The following is a 21,351-nucleotide window of genomic DNA, read 5'->3' on the forward strand; positions in this document are numbered from 1 at the left end:
CTTGGCCTCCCCACTGCTGGTGAACCTGGAATCTCAATCAGACTGAAAGCTGGCTGGCTCAGACCTCAAGCAATTAGGAGTGCCAGGCCTCTCTAATTAGCCAGCCAGCCCCTCTCCCTCCCTGCGACAGCCCTCAGATAACAAGGGCAGGCAGCCGGGGTAGGCAGGCAGCAGGCCCAATTACAGAGGGGACACAGTGCTGAGGACTAGCACCACGGGTTCCACCCGCACGCTCATGCTCATTAGCGTGTGACTGCTGAATGCTGCTAGGGCTCTTGCTGGGGACACCTTTGTGAGCCCAGGAGCACCTGAGGCTCTGGTGTGGGCACTTCCCCAGCAGGGACTTCCCCAGCCTCCCTGCTCCACAGCCCAAGCCCACACACTTCCCAACCCTCACTTGAGGTAAGGAGGTAGGAGGCAGAGATGGAAATAAATAGGGGGCTGCCTAGAAACTGGGAAGCCCAGAGTGGAGGGCTCCTGACACCCTAGGGGGCCCACAACTGTGCTAGAACTCTTTGAGCCCCCCGAGAGAGGTCTCCTTAACCCCAGCTATAATTAATCACTCATAATCTTTTAGTACCCACACCCCATCTGAATGTTTCCTTACCCTGTATCCCAAGTGCCTGGCCTGGTATACAATCAATGTTTCTTGGAGGCTGATACCATGCCTCCTGGACATCAGAGAGGCTATGGCTTTGCAGGGGCTACATTGAGGCTTCCCTGAATCTCCAGGGACTCAGCTCCACAGGGACCACTGCCCGGCAGAGGGGACCCCAGTGTCAGAGCCTGTGATCAGGCTCTATGATCATCTCCCAGGGGGCTTGGAGCCCTAGAGACCTGCCCATTTTCTGTTCAAATGTGGCTTGTCCCTCAAGCTCAGCTTCCCAACTATCTTCCCAGGATTTCACCACTGGAGGCAGCTGGAATATGCCCTGCCCCACTCTGTCCTAGGCTGTTCCTAAGTCAGTCTGCTGTCACAGAATGCTGTAGCAGTCTTTTCCTCATACACACTTTCTTCCAGCAATCCTCACAGCCAGGTGCCTGCTCAGCCCATGTCCCACCCTGTGCCTCGGCCTCTGCTGTCCTCCCTTCCCCAGAGGTCCTTTGCTCTGCTGTCAGCCTCCCAGAAGCCACGCAGCCTACAGAGGCCAGCTCCTCCATTCCTGGGGACCCTAGTCCCAGCCACGGTGGGTATCACTTTAGAGAATACCCGCGGGAAACTCTCCACTCTGCACACCTCTCTTTTTGAATTCCCTTACAGAAGATTTGTACACAACAGGCTGAGTAAGTGACTGAGCCACATTCACACAAGCAACTTGCAGGGAAGCTCGGGGGGTTTTCTGTCAGCTCAGGACAGCCAATGCTGAAGAGCTACAAAGGTTTCCAGAGGCTTTTATATAAATTACTGAAAACAATGACACTACCTGTGGGAGCTTGAATTTTAAGAAAACATGAATTCTGGGTGGCACCTGTGGCTCGAAGGAGTAGGGCGCCAGCCCCATATGCTGGAGGTGGTGGTTTCAAACCCAGCCCCAGCCAAAAAAAAAAAAGAAAAGAAAAGAAAACATGAATTCTCATAAGGAGAATTCTAGGGACCAAGTGGTATCCCCTCAACATTCCTGTGTTGAAGCCCTGACCTCTGCGTGACTGTCTCTGGAGAGAGGGTCTTTAGGGGGTAACTCAGGTGAAATGAGATTACAAACTGAGGTCCTGACCCGACAGGATTAATGTCTTTATAAGAAGAGGGAGAAAGACCACCTGAGGACACACGGAGAAGACGACTGTCTGAGAACCAGGAAAGGGCCCTCTCCAGACACTGAATCAGCACTTTGATCTCAGACTTCTCAGCCTTCAGAACTATGAAAAATAAATGTTCTTTAAGGCACCCAGTCTGTGGCAGTTTGCTATGGCGGCCGAGGTGACTAAGACATGGCACAACATGCAAGCTCCTGAGACGCATAGACTATCATCCTTAGTAACGCATGTGCAGTCTAAACAGGGAGGTCCCAAAGTGGTCTTGTAACAGCAATGACAGGTGCCCTTTAACTGCAGTGGGCTGGGTGCTCTGTAAGGGCTCTCAGACCCCCTCACATACACCCAACCCTCCATGAGAGCAAGGACTTTATCTACTTTGTTCACGACACCACCAGCACCTAGAACAGGGCCTGCATGTGGTGGGCCCTCTATTATTTAAGGAATGAAGATTTATGAATGAATAAATGAATGCTACAATTTCCCCTAAGACAAATGAAGAAAATCCTCCAAATGCCCAATTACTTGGCTATGGCCCAGCTAATACCCTCTCTTCCCACCTTTATCCTGAAATAAGTCTTTTCAGAAGCTCAGAGGGCTGCTCTGCCTCACCACTCAAGCCAACGCCACATCCTTAGCCTGCTGCAATAAAAGAACCACATTCACACCTGTAATGCTAGCGCTCCGGGAGGCTGAGGCAGGAGAATCCCTTGAGCTCAGGAGTTTGAGACCAGCCTGAGCAAGAGCAACACCCAGTTTTTACTAAAAATAGAAAAATTAGCCACATGTTGTGGCAGATATCTGTAGTCCCAACTACTCAGGAGGCTGAGGAAAGAAGATCCCTTGAACCCAGGAGTTTGAGGCTGCTGTGAGCTAGGCTGATGCCATGGCACTCTAGGGTGACAGAGTGAGATTCTGTCTTAAACTAAAAAATAAAAGAAACAACCAGAATCATTTTCAACAGAAATGTCTCCCATGCTAGCCAAGGGCTTCAGGGCACCGAGAGTATCTGGAAGAACATGGCCCTGCACCCATACATCCAGCTGAGGTCCTCCCTGGGACTGCCACTTAGCCTAGGAAATGGCTCTCCCAGGAGCAGATGCATTCCTCAGCAGCTAGGGTGGTAGCAGCCTGCCTCTGAAGCACAGACCCAGACTTTCCCAGGGGAGAAGATGAGGCTCTGCCCCTCTTCACGGCCCCAGAAATCTGAAATGGTTACAGCAATTGTGGGGTTGAGAGACAGGAGGAGATAACAGGCTGCTGGGCCCCATTCGACCAGGCAGAAATCACAAAACATAACCCCTCCTACCCAAGTCCTGGGAGGAGGCAGGGGTTCCCATGTCCCTGTGGCTACTACCTATGGTGGTCTCTGGTTCAGGGCCCATGGAGGGTTGAAGGAGGAGCCAGCACAACTGGTACCCCGTCACCCCTCCACAGTTCTCGGGACAATTAATCTACATTGCTTAGCCCATTTCACCACATATGATAGAGCAGGGGGGAATGACCAATAACTGGAATTCTGGCTCTCCCACTTATTAACTGGGTTAGTAACCTCTTCACACCTTGTTCTTCTCATCCAGCTTTGAACGCCACTGAAAACGCCCGTCTCAAGGCTGCTAAGGCCTCGATGTCCCAAGTCCACATTTACTTCTTTGACTTCTCCATCTTTTATAGTCCTCTTAACCCAAACCCATCATCTTCTACCTTCTTCTTCCCAGAATTTATTACTTTCTGAAGGGATCTTATTTATTTGATCCTTACTTGTTTTTTAGTTCCCTCACCCATCATCTCAAGAGAGAAGCTGCCTTCTCGGTCATCTTAGCTATTATAACTCCAGGCTTAAAACAGTGAGGGAACATGGAAGTTACTTGAGGATAGGTTCCAACAAAACTAGGATGAAAACAAAAAAGAGGAAGACATGGTATACTGAGAATAGCATCTCTAACCTAGGAGGCAACAGCAGCAACTAGTTTAGGCTGGAGCAGGAATATGAATCTAGAAGGGTGTCTGTGGTGGGTAGGTGGGGGAGTAGTCTGCATGTGATAGAGAGTAAAACTGAGATGCTAAATAATTTTGAGGATTAGAAGATACATTATGATTTGGGCAATAAGAAAAAGAAAGGCAGTTAGAAACTCCAGGAAAAACCAAACGTTATACTTAAATAAGTCTTAGACTCACTATAAAACAATATGTGGCACACTTTAGTATGAGAAATGAGGAAATCTATTTGATCTTGCTGCAAAGATCATTCAGCTTTGAGTGACTGGGGATCAAGAGAGCAGACCAACAGAACAGGAAGTGCGAGATTTTAGTATACTCCTTGGCTCTGACGAAAACAATACTTATCTAATAACATTTATTAAGTGCCCATGTAGCCGCCAAGGTTTTAAGAGCTTTGCATTTACTATTTAATCCTCATAGCTCTCTGACGTACATGTTATCATTATCTCTGTTTTACAGATGAGGAAGATGAGGCTTGAAATATGACACTAGTTTTCTGAGATTATACAACCAGTGGAAAAGCTAGATTCACATGCGAGCTGTGAGACCCAGAGGTCCACCCCTAGCACTAGTCCTAGAAGCTAGGTTGATGATTGTCAGGCCCTAGTCCTTGCCAAGAAACAGAAGATACCACGGGTGTGCAGTATTATGTAGGCACACATGCGCGCGTGCACACACACACACACACACAGACACACACACACACAGTCTCCTGGCAGCCAAGATGCAAAGCCACGGAGCAGCAGAGCTGTCCAGGCTGGGTAGCCAGGATGGCAGGGTCTTACCTTCCTGCAGTCTTTGCAGAACACCGACGAGCTTCCCAGGAAGCCCAGCACCTCCCCACAGAGCAGGCACTGGGAAAGGCCGTTCCCCATCACGTTCCGCCTCATGGTCTCCAGCCGCTCCACAAGCCGCCTGCAGCACACGAGGTGGAGTCAGAGGAAATGTGCTTCCTGTCTTCAACCCAACCACCGCCTGTGGACAGCTGCCGTGGGTCCCTAACACTCTGCCATGCCCCATGTTCCTCAAGTGGGGTACTATTCCCTGCCCCACCCTCTCCCCTGGCTGGCCCCTAATTGTTCGTGCACTTGCCAGCTATGAACTGAGCACCTATGAACCAGATACCAGTGATATTGCGGCAAACAGGCCAGAGACAGACATGGTCCTGATCTTGTAGGATAAGGGGAAAACCCATAAGCAAGTGAACAAGCAAGCTGATTCCAGACAGGGAGCAGCACTAAGGGATGAAAACAGTGGGGGGAGGGAGGAAGAGAGAGAGAGGGGGCCGGGGCACGTTCAGTGATGACCAGGAGAACACAGGAGGTGAAAGCTGAGGATGACAAGGACCAAACTAGGGAAGAGCCAGGGAGCAGCCCAGGTCAATGACACAGCAGGCGCTAGGCTTGGGGCTGTGAAGGGCTCGGCATAGCAGCCAGGAGGCCAGTGAGGCGGCTGCCTTGAGAGCTGTGGGGAGACTGGAGTAACACGAGGCTAGAGGGGCAGGCAAGAGCCAGCACGTGTGGGTTTTGTAGGTCACAAAATGGAGTTTAGATTTTTTTTTCTAAGATCAATGTGAAACCACTCTAGAGTTTTAAAGAGGGGAGTGATTTGATCCCTCTGGTGTCTGTGGGAAGCTATGAGAACAGGGAGGAGGGAGGAAGCTGGGAGAGGCTATATGCAGGGGGAGGTCCAGGGAAGGAGGGTAGAGAGGGAGTCAGGCTGTATTTCAGAGGCAGCCTTGATGGATCCAAGGCCGGGGAAGGAGTGAGAAAGAGATCCAGCGTGATGCTGAAGCTTTTGGTTGGAACAACTTGACAGATGGAGAAGCGGGAAGAGGAGAGAAAAAAAGCTCCCCTTGGAAACCTTGAGATGCATCCAAAAGCCTTCACTGCTCCCCACTGAGCTGGGTTAGGTGACTCTCCTGGGGGCCTCCATAGCCACTCCTCACATTGTAACCTGGTTACACAACAACCTCTGTGAAATTGTTCGGTTTTGTTGGCCACTGAATTTCTAGTTACCAATGGACACTTGGTGAAAATTCTTGAATGAAGGAAGGACAAAGCATGGGCACCCAATCTCTTCTAAACACTCGAAATCCCCAGGAGGAGCTACTATTTTTCACATTTTAAAGATGAGAAGACTGAGCTCACAATTGTGAAGTGCCTTGCCAGGGTCACAGAGCCCCCAAGTGGGGGAGCCAGGGTCCCCACATCACAGACCCACACTTCTCCCTGAGATGAGGTGCTGCCGGGGCCAAAGGCAGTGGACTGGGCACCAAGGCTGTCTCTACCCACACACCCACCAGCAAGAGCTGGCTTCCATTAAGGGCCATTGTCCCTTACCAAACCCAGCTTCAGGGCTGGCATGACTCCCTGTCCTCGGGGACCTCCTGTCAGTACGAACCTGTGTCTCTATACTTCTTGTAAACACACAGGACATACCTCCTCTGAACAATTAACTCCAGGCACTTCCAGGTCATTCTGCACCCCACCAAACCTAGTCCTCACACTCTGGGCCAGACAGTGGAAAGATTCCCTGAGGCAGCACTGGGAAGGCAAAGACAGTAGCCCCGATGCTGAGGGGCCTACAGATGCTTCCTTGGCACAGGGGAGCCTGCCACGAAGCACCCCCACCGCTCCCTGCACACACACCCCCAGGAGAGCCTGGCAGGACTGCTGGGACATAGGTTTGTGAGGGGGCAGAGCCCCAGCTGGGCTAGATGGGAAAAAAAAACAAGATAAAACTAGTCTGATAAGTGTATAAACCCTTATGGTACTAAAATGATAGTGCTATGTCCACATTATTGAGGCATATACAGCAAACTGTTAGAACAGCAGTAACCTCTGTTATTTTATTTTCTAAAGCTATGTTTCCACAATGTCTGATTTTTTAAAAGGATCATTATAATTAATAGGAAAAGATAAACAGAGAAAGGACAAGGAAATCAGAATCACATTAGTTCCTGCAATGCACTTCTCTGTGTTGTTGAGATTTTCTAGGATATATGAGTGACTTTTGTAATTAAACAAAGACAACAATCACGCTGGGAGACTGAGTGGTGGCCAGCAAGGTGGAGGGCGCCTCCTGCTGGAGCCTCTTATGGGCAGACCTCAGTTCAGCCTCTGCTAAGAGACCTGTGTGCTCACACAAGCCTCCCCTGACCCCGGGCCTGGGGCCCACTCCTCAGTTGCCAGCCTCATCTTATGGAGAGGGATGCTGAAGGTCTGGGTTTTGGGCCTACACATTGGGACGTTCCGACAGAGCAGCTGGGGAAAGCTTGAGTCAGTGACCTCCTGACCCACTCCCTGAAGTGAGACACATCACTGAGACTCGGAGGGCCAGCCCCCAGCCTCAGGGCCTGCGCCAAACACCCTCACTGCTGTCCCCCAGCTCGCCCTCACCCGATTCTCTGCTGCTCCAAGACATCAAGCCGCTCCGCCCTCTGGATGACCTGCAGGATGGCGTCCACCTCTGCCGGGCTGAGGCACTGGCTCCTCCTCTGCTTCTCAGTCTGGTAGGTGTGCACGGACCAGCCCGTCTGCAACCTCAAGAGAGGAGACACAGACGGGGTTCAGGCCACCCCAGCACAAAACCCTGCACCATGTCTACTAAGTCCCCTGAGAACAGTCTAAACAGCACAGGTGCTGTGAGCCAGGGGAAAGGGCAACAAAGACAGGGCAGGCACAGGTTCCAAGTGCCACTCTGCCACCCACCACTGCTGGGCCCTGGGAGAGATGGCAGCACCATCTCAGCACCGCAGCAGACAAGCTCTGCCTGGACTGCGTGTCCTTCTGTGAGCTGGACAGACTCAGGGATTTCAGGCCTGAGAAGCAACACCTCCTCCCAGACCCTACCTGCTGATTTGTTCCTTCTGAGCATTTCAGAGACTCAAATGGTTTGTGATTGGCCAAAACACACTTTGTGTGGCGCCCCGCTCTCCCCACGGACAAGAGAGGTAATTGGGAACCAGGATCCCTCTGCTTAGGGGATCCCCACCCAGCCCCAGCCCCAACATGGCCACCTGTCCTGGTGGGCAAGACTCCCACTGAGCTTGCTGTCAGCCCAGGGCACCACAGACATCGTCTCACTGGACCCTCAGCCATCCTGCCAAGCAGATCTCCCCCTTTTTCAGAGGAAATGAGATGTGGGGTACAGCTAGATAGCTAAAGGTAACCAAGACTGGGCTTTGCCACGGACCCAGAGGCCAGAGCCCTAAGCTAAGGAGTTCATAATCCAGCAGCTGGGAATACTTCAAGCTCCCCCAGGGCAGCCCCCACACGGCTTTACTGTCTCCATTGGATCAGCCACCAAGCCCCAACCATGTCCTCTTATCTGGCTTTCCAGCAGAGGCCATTGTTCAGGTCGGACCTTGACTCCCTCTTCCTCTGTATTTCCAGCTAACATTTACCCCTTCTCTGGGGCTCAATGTAAGTATCACTCTCCCAGAACAGCCCCGCCTGACCCCCAGACTGGGTTAGCACCCCGCCCTTCCATGTCTGTTATCACCAGCAAAGCAGCTACAGGTGGGTAATATTTTCACAGCGTCACCTCTCCCTATCTGTGCTGTAAGACAAGAGACCAGGCTGGTCTTGGTTGCTGCTGTGCAACTGGTGCCTGGCACACAGTAGGGGTTTAGAAAATGTCAGCCAGCAGCTTGAGGGAAGCCCCAGGCTGCAGCTGGGGGAGGTAATTTCCCCTGAGTTCCCAGAGGCTCCCATGGGGCACAGCTCCTGGCTCCCGGCTGCAGCCCGGGGATCTATACTACTTTCCTTTACAGAGACTTTGTCAGGTATGACAAGACAGCACACCCAGGGAGGAGATAAAAGCGTTTGCTCTTCTAAAAGGTGCCATGACAGCTTTAGGCTGCTGCTGAGTCAGAGACAAGGTCAGGGAGAACTGAAGGGAACACTGTGAGGCAGGAGGGGTCTTGCCAGGCCCTTTTACAAGAGCACAGGTGGGTGTCAGAGAGAGGGAGGGGACCGATCTCAGCCCTGGTCAGTCTCCCTGTGGGGGCTGGATGGGGGAGTTGAAGGGAGCTGAGCCATCCTGGAAGAGGACAAATTAATTGTAGTACAAAGATTCCTGCAAATCATGCGTGACTCCACAACTCTTGGGCGTTCTGGATTAATTTTTCTATCCCCCTTTGATGTTTCAGCTCTGTGTCCTGCAGGCTTATTACATCTAATTGCAAATTTCTTGAATTTGGTCCCATTTGGGAAATGCTGGCTCCTGTAATTGGCAGCGTTTGACAGATGAAGGGGCACTCTTATCAGACACTAGGGCTCCCTGAGTCCCTTGGAGGGCTGGGAGGGAGTAGAGAGCAGGAGAGGCCTCTGAGAGGTCCCATCTCCAGCGACAGTGGACAGTGGGGGGAGATGACCTGACTTACCAGAGCTGAGGGACAACAGGAAAACATAGACCCCCCCCCCCACAAGGGAACAGACTGGAACCAGAGAACTAGAGAAACTCTAATGCAGAGGTTCTAAACCTGTGGGTTGTGACCCACAGGAACTGTATTAAAGAGCTGTGGCATTAGGAAGGTTAAGAACCACTGCTCTAATGAGAGCAAGGAAAAGACTCTGGGACAGCTCGAGCTGGCCGCATGCTTCAGCCTGAGAGGTAGCTCTTCGTTCATCCACAAACCTTTGCTCTGTCCTGACAGAGCCTAGCACTTGGCTATAAAGTGGGCATCTCAAGGCCAAAGGTTCCCTCTCTCTAGGACCTCTTGGACTTAAGTCTCAATAATAGGAGAGAAGGCCACTGAGGTAGTCTAGGGTCTCTGCAGCCTGCTGGGATAGAAAGAACCCAGGCCTGGGAGTGAGGCAGACCCAAGTCTATGACACAAGGGTATGGTGTGGGTCTCAGCTCTGCCACTCACATGGGCAAGGAGCTCAGTCTCATTTTCCTCGTGTGGGAAATGGGGGTCAAATGGTGGTTAATTAAGTGAATGGATGTATCCAGTCCAGAGCCCGGGGTGTGGCGTGCATTTGATGGGCACTTCTTTCCAAACATCCCTTTCTGAATCCCTGGGAATGAATTTTGCCAAAGAAAGGAGGGACGCAGGGAGGGACAGGGAAGGGAAGGCCTGGTGGGGCCTGGGGGTACTCACTTGGCTCGCAGGGCAAGCTGCCGATCATTGGGGCAAACCCACTGATCATTCCCACTGCCGAAGATGGTGTCAGCCATGGCTCCGTGCACCCAGCCAAGCGTAGAAGTCACATCTGAGATGAGAAGAGGGAAAAAGGAAGGGAGTGCGTCCCTGGCCGGGGTGCAGACAGCAGACAGGGTTCCTCTGAATTCAGGCACCAGACACCTGACACTTTCAATGTATCTCCATTCGCTGTCCCCTGCTGATGCCGGGAATCTCACCATTAGAATCATTCCTCCAGCACAACAGCACTCCCTCAAAGCTCCTCAAAAGGCTTATAATTCTGGGAGGAGTGAGTAGGTGCAGCATGGGGCTAAATGGTAAGAGTGAATATGGCTGGCTGGCCACCAAAGAGTCAGAGTCAGAAAGAGAAGAGGCACACACTCTCTGTCACATTTCAGCTCAGCTGGCCGGCCCTTCCCAGCTGTGCTGAGCAGATTGCCCTGCAAGAGGGGCCTGGGCCAGCGGCGAGGTGGCTGGACAGCCTGGAGAGCTCCCAAACCTGGGAGACCTGGACAGTGGCCCCAAGCACACAGTTTCTGCTCCCAGAGGGTAAGGAATGGCAGCTGCAGCCAGGAGCACCGTCCACAGGAGCTACGATCACCCAACGACCTGATGGCTTAATTTGCGCACAGTCTAGCTTAGCTGGCTTTCTCCTTGCTACCAACTGTAGAACCAACTCTTGATCATCTGTTATGAGGTTCTGCTCACGCATTCTGGAGACTGAGTGTGTGTGTGTGTGTGTGTTGGGAGGGGGATGAGAGTTTAAGGGTATCTCAGTCCCAGAGCAAAGATGAGCAGCTATACTCTCCTGGTCTAACCCCATCTAGACCAGTGGTTTACAAACTCTGGACCCCTTTCTGCTCTTAAAATGTTGAAGTTGGGGGTGGTGCCTGTGGCTCAAGGAGTAGGGCGCCGGTCCCATATGCCGGAGGTGGCGGGTTCAAACCTAGCCCTGGCCAAAAAAAAAAAACCAAAAAAAAAAAAAAATGTTGAAGTTGGAAATGTTAAACATATAATAACCATGTGATCCAGAAACTCCACTGCTAGGTATAGACCCAAGAGTACTGAAAATGCATCCTCACAAAAACCTGTACATCAATGTTTTTTAGTAGCATTATTTCTAACATCCAAGAAGTAGAAACAACCAAAATGTTCACAAATGATGAATGGATAAAATGTGCTATATTCGTACAATGGGATATCATTTTGCCATAAAAGGAAATGCAATACTGAGACCTGCTATGACCTGGATGAACCTTGAAAACATTATGTTAAGTGAAAAAAATCCAGCCACAAAAGACCACATATTATATAACTCGATCTATGTGAAATGTCCAGAATAAGCAAATCCATAGATAGAAAGCAGATTCATGGTTGTTAGGAGCTTAGGGAGCGACTGCTGATGGGTCCAGGCTTTCTTTTGGGGGTGATAAAAATGTTCTGGAATTAGATAGTAGTGATGGTCACACAATACCAAAACCACACAATTGTGCCCTTTAAAAGTGTGAATTTCATGGTATATGAATTACAACTCATTCAGATGACACAAAATATGCTTGAGGAGCCAAAAATATATGGGCTGTATCTGTTGATATCTGCCATATTAAAATTAAGAAATTAAAGAATTATTCATTAAAAATAATGAACCAATTAGATGCTCACATGATCTAATTATTTTATAGAAAAAATGTATTTTAAAAGATAAAAATAGGCCAGGTATGATGGCTCATGCCTATATCCCAGCAATTTGGGAGCCCTGGCAGGAGGATTGCTTGAGCTCAGGAGTTTGAGACCAGCCTGAACAAGAGAGAGACGCTGTCTCTACTAAAAATAGAAAAACCGAGGCAGGAGGATTGCTCAAGCCCAGGAGCTTACGGTTGCTGTGAGTTATGATGACACCACCACAATCTACCCAGGGTGACAGAGTGAGACTCTGTCTCAAAAAATAAAGATAAAAATCATCAATGGGATGAATGATATTGTTTTACGTTTTTACAAATGTGTTTAATGTTTGGCCTAACAAAAGACAGCTGGATGTTCATATCTGATTTTTCATTCAATCTTTTATGATGTGTTGTTTTGTTAAAGTCCAGGAAGGATGGGCGGCACCTGTGGTCAAGTGGGTAGGGTGCCGGCCCCATATGCCAGAGGTGGCGGGTTCAAACCCAGCCCTGGCCAAAAAATAAAAAAATAAAATAAATAAAAAAAAGTCCAGGAAGGATATCCAGACCCCCTGCCCCCAGATATGAATGATAGTTGGGAGGGAAAACAGTCCTTTCTTTATTTCAGACTAATATGAGGGTACAAACAATTATGTTACATTGTTTGCATTTCTCAGGCAAAGTCCAAGTTGTAGTCCAGCCCTTTAGACGGGTGTGCAGGTGTGCTGCGTACCCTTACTTGGTGCCTATTAGGTAAAAAGTTACCAATCCCCCTTCCTCCTCTGCTCTTCTCCCTCCAAGGAAGGGGTATTTTAGTAGCCTTCCAAGACAATTGTGAATGTTCATTTATATTATACCCAAACTCAACAGATACTAATTTGTTCTTCTTTTTTTTTTTTTGTAAAGACAGTTTCACTTTATTGCCCTCAGTAGAGTGCCGTGGTGTCACACAGCTCACTGCAACCTCCAACTCCTGGGCTTAGGCAATTCTCCTGCCTCAGCCTCCTGAGTAGCTGGGACTACAGGTGCCCGCCACAACGTCCGGCTATTTTTTTGTTGCAGTTTGGCCGGGGGCTGGGCTTGAACCCGCCACCCTCGGTATATGGGCCCACGCCCTACTCACTGAGCCACAGGCGCCGCCCAGTAATTTCTTTCTTTCTTTTTTTTTTTTTTTGAGATAGAGTCTCACTCTGTTGCCCTCAGTAGAGTACTATGGCATCACAGCTCACAGCAACCTCCTGCGAGGTTAGGCAATTCTCCTGCCTCAGCCTCCCAAGTAGCTGGGACTACAGGCCACCACCACAATGTCTGGCTATTTTGGTGGTTGTTGTTGTTGCAGTTTGGCCAGGGATGGGTTCGAACCCACCACCCTCAGTATGTGGGGCTGGCGCCCTACCCACTAAGCCACAGGCACTGCCCCCCAGATAGTAGTTTCTTAAAGATTAATTTCAATTGGTGGCACCTATGGCTTAGCGGCTAAGGTGCCGGCCTCATATACCTGAGGGTGGCAGGTTCAAACCCAGCCCCGGCCAAACTGCAACAAAAAAATAGCTGAGTGTTGTGGCGGGCGCCTGTATCCTGTAGTCTCAGCTACTCAGTAGGCTGAGGCAGGAGAATCGCCTAAGCCCAAGAGCTGAAGGTTGCTGTGAGCTGTGACACCACGGTAACTGAGGGCGACAAAGTGAGATTCTATCTCAAAAAAAAAGATTAATTTTAATCAATGAGGCATCTGAAACCATATCAACAAACTTTCCATTTCCTATTTATTTATAAGAGAATGGGACCAAGAGTCTTGTTATTATGAAAATAGTTTTGACCTCATGGATAACCCCAAAAGGTGTTGGGGACCCCCAGAGATCCTAGGACCATGCTTTAAGAATTGCTTCTCTACATTGACACCCATTTCCATGATGAACAGCAGGGGGCAGGCAGTGTGTAGACCGCAGCCAACTGATGTACCTGGGGACCAAGTCCCAGACCTTAATCACACTGGTCTCCATCCCACATCCAGGCATCTGCTCTTCCAGGTTGGACCTGCACTCCATTGTGGGCTGCCTCAGGGAAGAGACCAGGCCAACTCCAGAGCCTAAAGAACCACATGTGGAGACCCTGAGGTCAGTCCTTGGGGGCCCCAAGTCACCAACGGCCCCCTCTGACGTGGACTCTTGACCTTCTCCCAGATGAGACTAATGTACAACCCAGGAAAACAAAGATGGGGTCAGAAAAAACTTGCTTACCAAATAACTTTAAACTGGTGCCCCATTTCCAGCCTTTGCTACACTATGGTTTATTCTTGTTTTGGTGGTTAGTTTGAGACAGAACCTCAAGCTGTTGCCCTGGGTAGAGTGCCAAGGCATCACAGCTCACAGCAACCTCCAACTCCTGAGCTCAAGCAATTCTCCTGCCTCTGCCTCCCAAGTATCTGGGACCACAGGCGCCTGCCACAATGCCCGACTATTTTTTGGTTGCAGCCATAACTGTTGTTTAGCAGGCCCGGGCTGGATTCGAACCTACCAGCTCAGGTGTATGTGGCTGGCGCCTTAGCTGTTTGAGCCACAGGTGCCGAACCTATGGTTTGTTTTGCATTGTTGGTTTTTTTTTTAATTTCAGTTATCTTGTGACTAGCAGTCACACCACTCCATGTGGGTGTGAAAAGTGTTACTCTGTTCAGAGTAAACATTTAACACTTACTACAACTCAGCAGCCCTGTTTCTTTTTCTTTCTTTTTTTATTATTCTCGGAGCTGTAAGAAATGGAAGTGATGGGGATCTTGCTGATGGAGAGGCTATGTCCTGGGTCCAGTAAAGAGGCCAAGGGTTTGGGTTCACAGGTGCTGCTCTCGTCACAGCCTGCAGGGGGCGCCACGGCCCCAGCCCCTGAGCTGTCTGGCCATCCTGCTGTGGCTGGACACAGCGAGTGTGGAGGTGACACCTCTGCCCTGCCAGGCAGCCCACAGAAACAAGGGTGCTCCAGGGGTGACCCCAGAGGGAAGAGCAAACCCAGGAACTTCAGAGTAGGACAACTCCACAGGAAGACCCCATCTTCTGCAGAAGCTTGTGAATTGCAAGGGTATGGGGCTGGGGAGAAGAACGGAAGAGAAGGAGAAAGATGGGCCCTGTACTCTGATGCAGGGGACGGGGAGGGGCACCCAGGACGTGGCCTCACAGCCCCCAAGCAATCACCAAATTGGTGCCCTAGTCAATCACTAGGGAATGAGCCCTTTGTCCCCTCTGGGTCACTTCCTAGTGGGGCCAGAGTTTGGGGATCACTGGTAAGGAAACCCCCAAACTGATATTTATCTGTCCTCTGACCCGTCTGAGGTCTATTCCTTTTTTGTTTTTAAAACTTTAACTAAAACAACATCGACTTACCTCCACTCATAGGCGCTTCTGTTCTTCCTGAATCTATAATCATTACTCTTCTACTGGACATATGAGAACAAGAGAAGTTCAGAGACGGAGAGGAGATGCCGCAGTTAACTACACTGGCCTACTGACCTGCAGACCAGCCTTCCCCTGCATCATGTCACCGTCCCTAGACCCGTAAGCACAGAGGGAAGGGCTTGGTGGCAGTGAGGAAGGTAGAAAGAAAAAGATCCTGGAACATCTGGCAAACCTACTAGAAGTCCAGGAACAAAATGATGATCTTCCTGAGCCTTACGGTACCCAGGGGAGCTGAAACGGACAGCTGGAGTGACTGCTCTGTGCAGTTCCAACCCCCGACTTCTTTCAGCCCTGCCAAGTTACACGAGGCAGGCAAGGGTGGCAGCAGAGGACGGGAGAACAATCCTGGGGCAGGAGGCTGGTAGCCTGAGCCCCCAGCCCAGCCTAGTCCACAGGGCAGAGGGGAGGAGGGTACAACCACTGCTTGCCCCGGGTTCTTGCTCCTGGAGCTTCAGGGAGAGGAACCCACGGAGTCAAATGCCACAGAGAAGTCGAGGGAGGTGGAAGGTGTCACCTCCAGGCTGAGGCCCTTGGCCCTGGCTGGGCAGGTTTAATCACAAAGGGCCAGTTTATGGCTGACCATGTCCACAGGGTGGTTCTGAGCGAAGGTTGGAAATGAGAACCCAGGAGTACAGGCCCTGGCTCTGGGAGGGCTCTGCCCCTCTGCCTCTGGCTGCAGCTGGCACCTACGGGGACATGGCTGCCCTTCACCCACACAGAGCAACCTTGGGACAGATGGTGGGAGAGGAAGGGCAACCAGAGGAGGAAGCCACCAATGCAGCCAGCTTAGCTTCTCCACGCCCCTCCAGTGGGAGCTGGCTGCCAGCTCCCTGACTCAGAGCCAACTCCCATCCCTGGCGGACCAGCCCAGGGGCCTCGACTCTACTGATGTGTTTCTGCTTCTTCTTCCCCACTGGACAGTGGGCTCCCTGGGAACAGGGGTGGGGGTGGGAAATCGCCTCCTCTCTCCCTCCCTGGCGCCCAGCACAGGGTGGCTGCAGAACAGGAGCTCGGTGAACATCAATTTAATTTAACCACATTTCATCAGAGATTGCCCTTCCCAGACAAGGAAGAATTCAGAAGACAAACCGGATTTGCTCAGAGCAGACCGAGTGGGGCTCTAACTAACCTCCCACTGCAACTTGTTGACTCATAGGCAGTTTGTTCCTCAACATTCCCCAGGGGTAGTCAGCTGCCCAACAGGGCTCCATCTGACAGCTGAGCCAACTCCCGGCTGTGGGGCTGGTGTACCCCGAGGCCTCTGCTGGAGAGAGGATCCCACCTGGCGTGACCATAAGTCCCCGGAGGGACCATAAGCCAGCAGAGTGGAGGCTGCACCCAGGCAGGCTGGCAGGCAGACGCTCTTGGTAAAACCCTGCAGCATCAGGGGACAGGGGACAAGAGCTGCCTGCTGATGATTTCCTGAGAAATTCCTAGGGGAGGAGGTTCATAAACCCCAAGCAACTTTCGAGACAGATCTGTAAAAATAAACACATTCTTGCGGGGGATTGAGTTTGCTCCTTAATGTCAAAAGCTCTTCACCCTGGGTGTTAGTCACTGCAGGCAAATGCTGCAGTCACAGCAGAGTTGTCTCCGCTGAGCAACAGTCATTATGCAACCTCATTTGGTCATTTCCTGCACAGTGTAACATATTAGGTTATAAAGAAAAACCACCCTCACACTCAGCCACCCCTGCCCCGTGACAAGCCTGAAAGTTTTCATGTAGTAGCTTCCGGTTTTTCCCAGGTGTACAGATTTTAAATAAAATCAGATTCTAACTATTCCCTATGCTGTTTGCTCTTTCCTTACCATGTTGTACTTCCCCATGTCATTAAAATTCTTCAAAAATCTTTTAACTCTAACTTAGAATTCTGGGTACAAATACCATACCATTTTCCCATTTGAGGGCACATAGACTGCTTCCAATTTTGCTCTATAATATTTGACACTAAAATGTATATCCTAGGAGATAAATCTTTGTGTCCATCTCTGATGAGTCCCTTGGGATAAATTCCCAAAATGAAAAGGGAATGCACTTTTAAAACTGTGTTTTTGAGATAACTTTTCAATGGGAACATTCATAGCCACTCAAAGCCGTCAGTTGCAGGCCTCAAGCCCAGTCTCTCCAAAGTGCATCCAAAATGGTCCACCAAAAAAATGAAAATTTTTAAAAATGTACACACAAAAGAATAAAACCGTCCACCACAAAAATTCTGCTTAGAGGCAGCTGTGTCCTGTTGGCCAAGTGTGGATTTTGCATTTTCAAACTCAGAACTCAAAGAAGAACCTATCTATAGCTACACCTCCAATTAGTTGGTTTCAGAAACACTTCAGGCCTCTAATAGCTTAGAAAAATGGGGGTGGGGGCTCCTCTTTGCAAGCATTTGCATCTGCTTAAAAGAAGGTTTCTGCCTTCTTAACAGCCTTTAGAGCTCAGGAGTTGGTAAAAGGAGCACTGGTTTTAGAGCCTTGAGTGACCAAGTGGCCAGGGCAGGTCATGTGACAGCTCTCCAGCCCAGTGTTCTCCTTTACGAAGGGGCAAAGGGACAAGGGCCTTCAACCCCACTATAAGGGCACGGATTGCAGCACAAATAGTTACCATTCCAGGAAAACGGCTGCTGGAACCCCAGCCTTCCCAAACTTACAAGAGCTTTAACACAGTGTGAAAGCATTAGCCTCCCGCAGTTTTCTCTGACACGTACAGACTTTGAAAAGGAGATCCGGAGGGCAAAACTTACAGGAGCATGACGCATACCCACGGAGTCCCTGCCCCGTCTACTGGGCTGGGACAGGGACAAAGGCAACTACCCCAGCGAGGCAGCTCTGGCCACTGCACCTTTTCCCTAGGACTGTTCTCTCTCCTTCCGGTTGACCCTGACATTTGCACCTCCTCGATTTTATTTCAAGCACATATTCACTGATACAATGAGCCTGGAGACTCACCAGGCTGTGGGACAAATGAGCTCACTCTCATTGAGCCACAGGGTCCAACAACGGTAAGAACAGGCAGCGGACCAAGCTCCTGAGACCAGCCAGTTTGCATGGCGGGGGTCTGCCTTGATGAAGTCACAAGTGTGACCCCAAGAAGGACTCCTGCATAAACACATAACCAGCTGGGTGTGGTGGCTCACACCTGTAATCCTAGCACTCTGGAAGGCCGAGGCAGGTGGATTGCTTGAGCTCAAGAGTTCGAGAACAGCCTGAGCAAGAACAAGACCTGTCTTTACTAAAAACAGAAAAACTACCTGGGCACTGTGGCAGATGCCTGTAGTCACAACTACTTGGGAGGCTGGAGCAAGAGGAACTTTTCAGCCCAAGAGTTTGAGGTTGCTGTGAACTATGACACCATGGCACTCTACCCAGGGTGAGGGAGTGAGACTCTGCCTTAAAAAATAATAATAATAACCAACATCACAGCCACTCACAAGTGACTGTGACAAAGGAACCCCAGACCCAAGCGTACAGGTGACCAGGACAAGATGCCGATACAGGAGAACAGTGGGAAAGAGCAGGCAAGTGGAAGGACTGAAGGAAGCCACCGTGTCTAGGAGGGACCCCCACGTGCAAAGGCAAACATGGACCACCAGCAGGTGCAGGGCCCTGGTTCCTAACAGCCACAAAGAGAGCGTTCACACGCATCTCCGCACAGTGGAGCGAGTGGTTTTCTGTGAACCATGGTGCTTAGAATGAAAGGCGTGGCCCAGCCAAGAGGGGCAGAACTGCCCAGCCAGCCCATAGACTTAGGAGCACTCACACATCCTGGCTGTAAACCCCAGATCTTGGGTGTGCTTGTTTTGTGGTGTTACTGTAGCCAATATATAAGGAATACAAATGGCATCCTGGCCCTGACCTCAATATCCAGCCAAACCCCCTTCCAGAACTGCCCAGAGTTCCATTTTCCACCTGTGGTGGGAAAGGCCAAAAGATCAGATGAGGGAGGCAATCAGGAAGTCAAAGAGGCAAGCAAAACCCACTCCCCTGCCCACCCAGGTGCCAGAGGAAGCAACGGAGAAAAGGAGAGGTGAGGGCCTGGAGCCTTAAGGCAGAGGCTTCGTCCCCAGTGCCTAATCTGAGCTGGTGCCCAGGGAGCTGCCTCCAGCCTCTGAAGGAAGGGAAGCTGTGACCTTCCATGAAGCAGTAATCACGTCTGCTCCGGTACAGGAGAGGAGAGGGGCTGCACATTTGCTACTGCTGAGTTGGCCACTCTAAGACGGGAGCTGACAGGGAAGGAGGGGTTTAAAGAAGGGAGAGAAAGCTGGGACATATATAAAAGAATACTTGCCAGCAAGCCGATGCTTCCCCGGGCCTCAAAGACACCGTCTGAGAGCTGTCGGTTCTACACCCAGGCATTAATATCCCAGGGAACCCCTAGCAACAGGCCCTGACATCTGCTCTGTTACTATGATACGGGAAACATGATGATAGCAGCGAGATAAGGTGAGCCCAGACAGCAACATTTCCTCCACCTTTCAAAATGCACTGCAAGGATAAAAGATTCAGAGTGGGAGCCTCAGAGGCCTGTCTGAAGCCCAAAGGAACCACTCACTGGGAAGCATCTTGGCCTGATGGTGCACAAGGCGGGGCAAAGGAGCGGAATCCAGAGACGAGAGAGGAGCCCCGGGGAAACTAGTGCCTTCATCAGGCATCCCTGCCAAACATGCTCAGGGGTGACTCTCCGCTCCCCCTCCATGCTCTGGTTCTCCTCCCCTCTTGCCCAGACTGGTGGCAAAAGCATCCTAATTGGCCTTTGGACCTCCTGGGACTTGTCCTCACTCCACTTAACACGCAGTCTGAAAGGTTATCCTTGCTTGCAGCCAAGGTCAGTTTGTGTGATTCCCCTGCTCAGCTTCCCACCACCAAAGGAAAAAGCCCGAGCTGCCCTCCAGGCCATCTGTGATCTGGTGCACACTAACCTTCCAGTCTCACCTCCCAGCTCATCTTTCCACAAAACCCACTCTCCAGCCACTGGGATATGGACATGTCCCAGCCGCTCAGCCTTGTCTCCCAGACCCTGCCACCTAGAATGCCCTTTGTTCGTGCTCTCTGTCCAGAGGACGGAGCACCACCTCCTCTGGGAGTTCTCTATCTTCTCCCCACCCAATTCCCATTCGGACTGACCCCACCTCCCTCTGCCCAGCCTTTCATCCCATCTGCATCACCTGTAAACCCACAGAGACTGCAGCTCTGAGGACGCATCTTGCCATTCCTGGGATAGCATGGTGCCCCACAGAGAGGGTGTCCAGCACACTTCAGGGAACTAACATTAACCTGCAAGAGTTTACTGTGGCTCACAGAATAGGTCTCGGGTGTAAGGCCCGAGCGTGTGGCTCCCCCCTGCTTAACCTGCCCCTTCCTGTCAGTCACGCACAGGCCCAGCCACTGAATGGGGCTCTCCTGTCCTGCCTCCAGCCACTCTATACAGTGGTTTACACCAACTAAAACTATGGGAACTCTAAAAAGGACTCCAGTTCTTGAGGGATATTCAACTGTGGCACAGCTGATGTCGCAGTCAATGTCAAGAACAATAAATGGCCTGAAAAAAGGTGCACGGCCATTAAGTGGAACCAAACTACAGATACATGGGTGGCACAATGTGACCATCACGTGCCAACGTGGAAAACACAGAGTTAAACATGGTAGAGGGATAAGATTTGGGATTACAGGGGAATGTATTTCTTTTTTTTTTTTTTTTGTAGCGACAGAGTCTCATTTTATGGCCCTCTGTAGAGTGCCGTGGCCTCACACAGCTCAAAGCAACCTCCAACTCCTGGGCTCAAGCGATTCTCCTGCCTCAGCCTCCCAAGCAGCTGGGACTACAGGCGCCCGCCACAACGCCTGGCTATTTTTTGGTTGCAGTTTGGCCGGGGCCGGGTTTGAACCCGCCACCCTCGGTATATGGGGCCGGCGCCTTACCGACTGAGCCACAGGCGCCACCCCGGAATGTATTTCTTTAATCTTGTTCAAAGGACGATTTAGTTACATAAACGATGGGCCCCTGCCTGTCCTCACGGCGCCTGCTCAGATTCCTCCCTCTGGGGGAGCTGAGACCCTCCAGCCCTTCTTGTCTGTGTCCTTGGAGGAGCAGCAACCCTGGAGGCCCTGAGACCCATTCCAAGGCACATCGCCACTGGGTCACAGCCCTGAGGTTCATTATTGTCCTCAGCAGGACAGGCACCAGCTGCTTTTTATTTCCTGGCCCTCATTCCATCAACACGTGCAGCGCATGCTGACAGTACACCAGGCCCCTGTCGAGTCCCTTACAACCACTTCACACACGGGAGTCACACTTAATGCTGCGGGGTCTTTTTTTTTTTTTTTCTTAACCTAGGTAAGTAAATCTGTG

General features: G+C 50.8%; 1 protein-coding gene across 8 annotated transcripts in view; it reads right to left on the reverse strand.

Annotated features, from left to right (window-relative positions):
- The window catches only part of RPH3AL (rabphilin 3A like (without C2 domains)), a 158,448-nt gene that overhangs the window by 86,541 nt on the left and 50,556 nt on the right, over window positions 1-21,351 (reverse strand). For 6 of the 8 annotated variants that reach the window (XM_053567774.1, XM_053567775.1, XM_053567773.1 and 3 more), the window contains exons 2-4: window positions 9,863-9,974; window positions 7,155-7,298; window positions 4,539-4,668 (exon numbers count right to left, since the gene is read on the reverse strand). In XM_053567774.1, coding sequence (XP_053423749.1) covers window positions 4,539-4,668; window positions 7,155-7,298; window positions 9,863-9,939 — 351 coding nt within the window. In that variant the 5' untranslated portion in view covers window positions 9,940-9,974. Of the gene's footprint in view, window positions 1-4,538; window positions 4,669-7,154; window positions 7,299-9,862; window positions 9,975-14,936; window positions 15,067-20,167; window positions 20,191-21,351 lie in introns of those variants that run through there. The other 2 variants (XM_053567776.1, XM_053567771.1) reach the window with 2 other exon arrangements.

Source organism: Nycticebus coucang, chromosome 18, assembly GCF_027406575.1.
Source record: "Nycticebus coucang isolate mNycCou1 chromosome 18, mNycCou1.pri, whole genome shotgun sequence".
In the NCBI taxonomy this organism is placed as follows: Eukaryota; Metazoa; Chordata; class Mammalia; order Primates; family Lorisidae; genus Nycticebus; species Nycticebus coucang.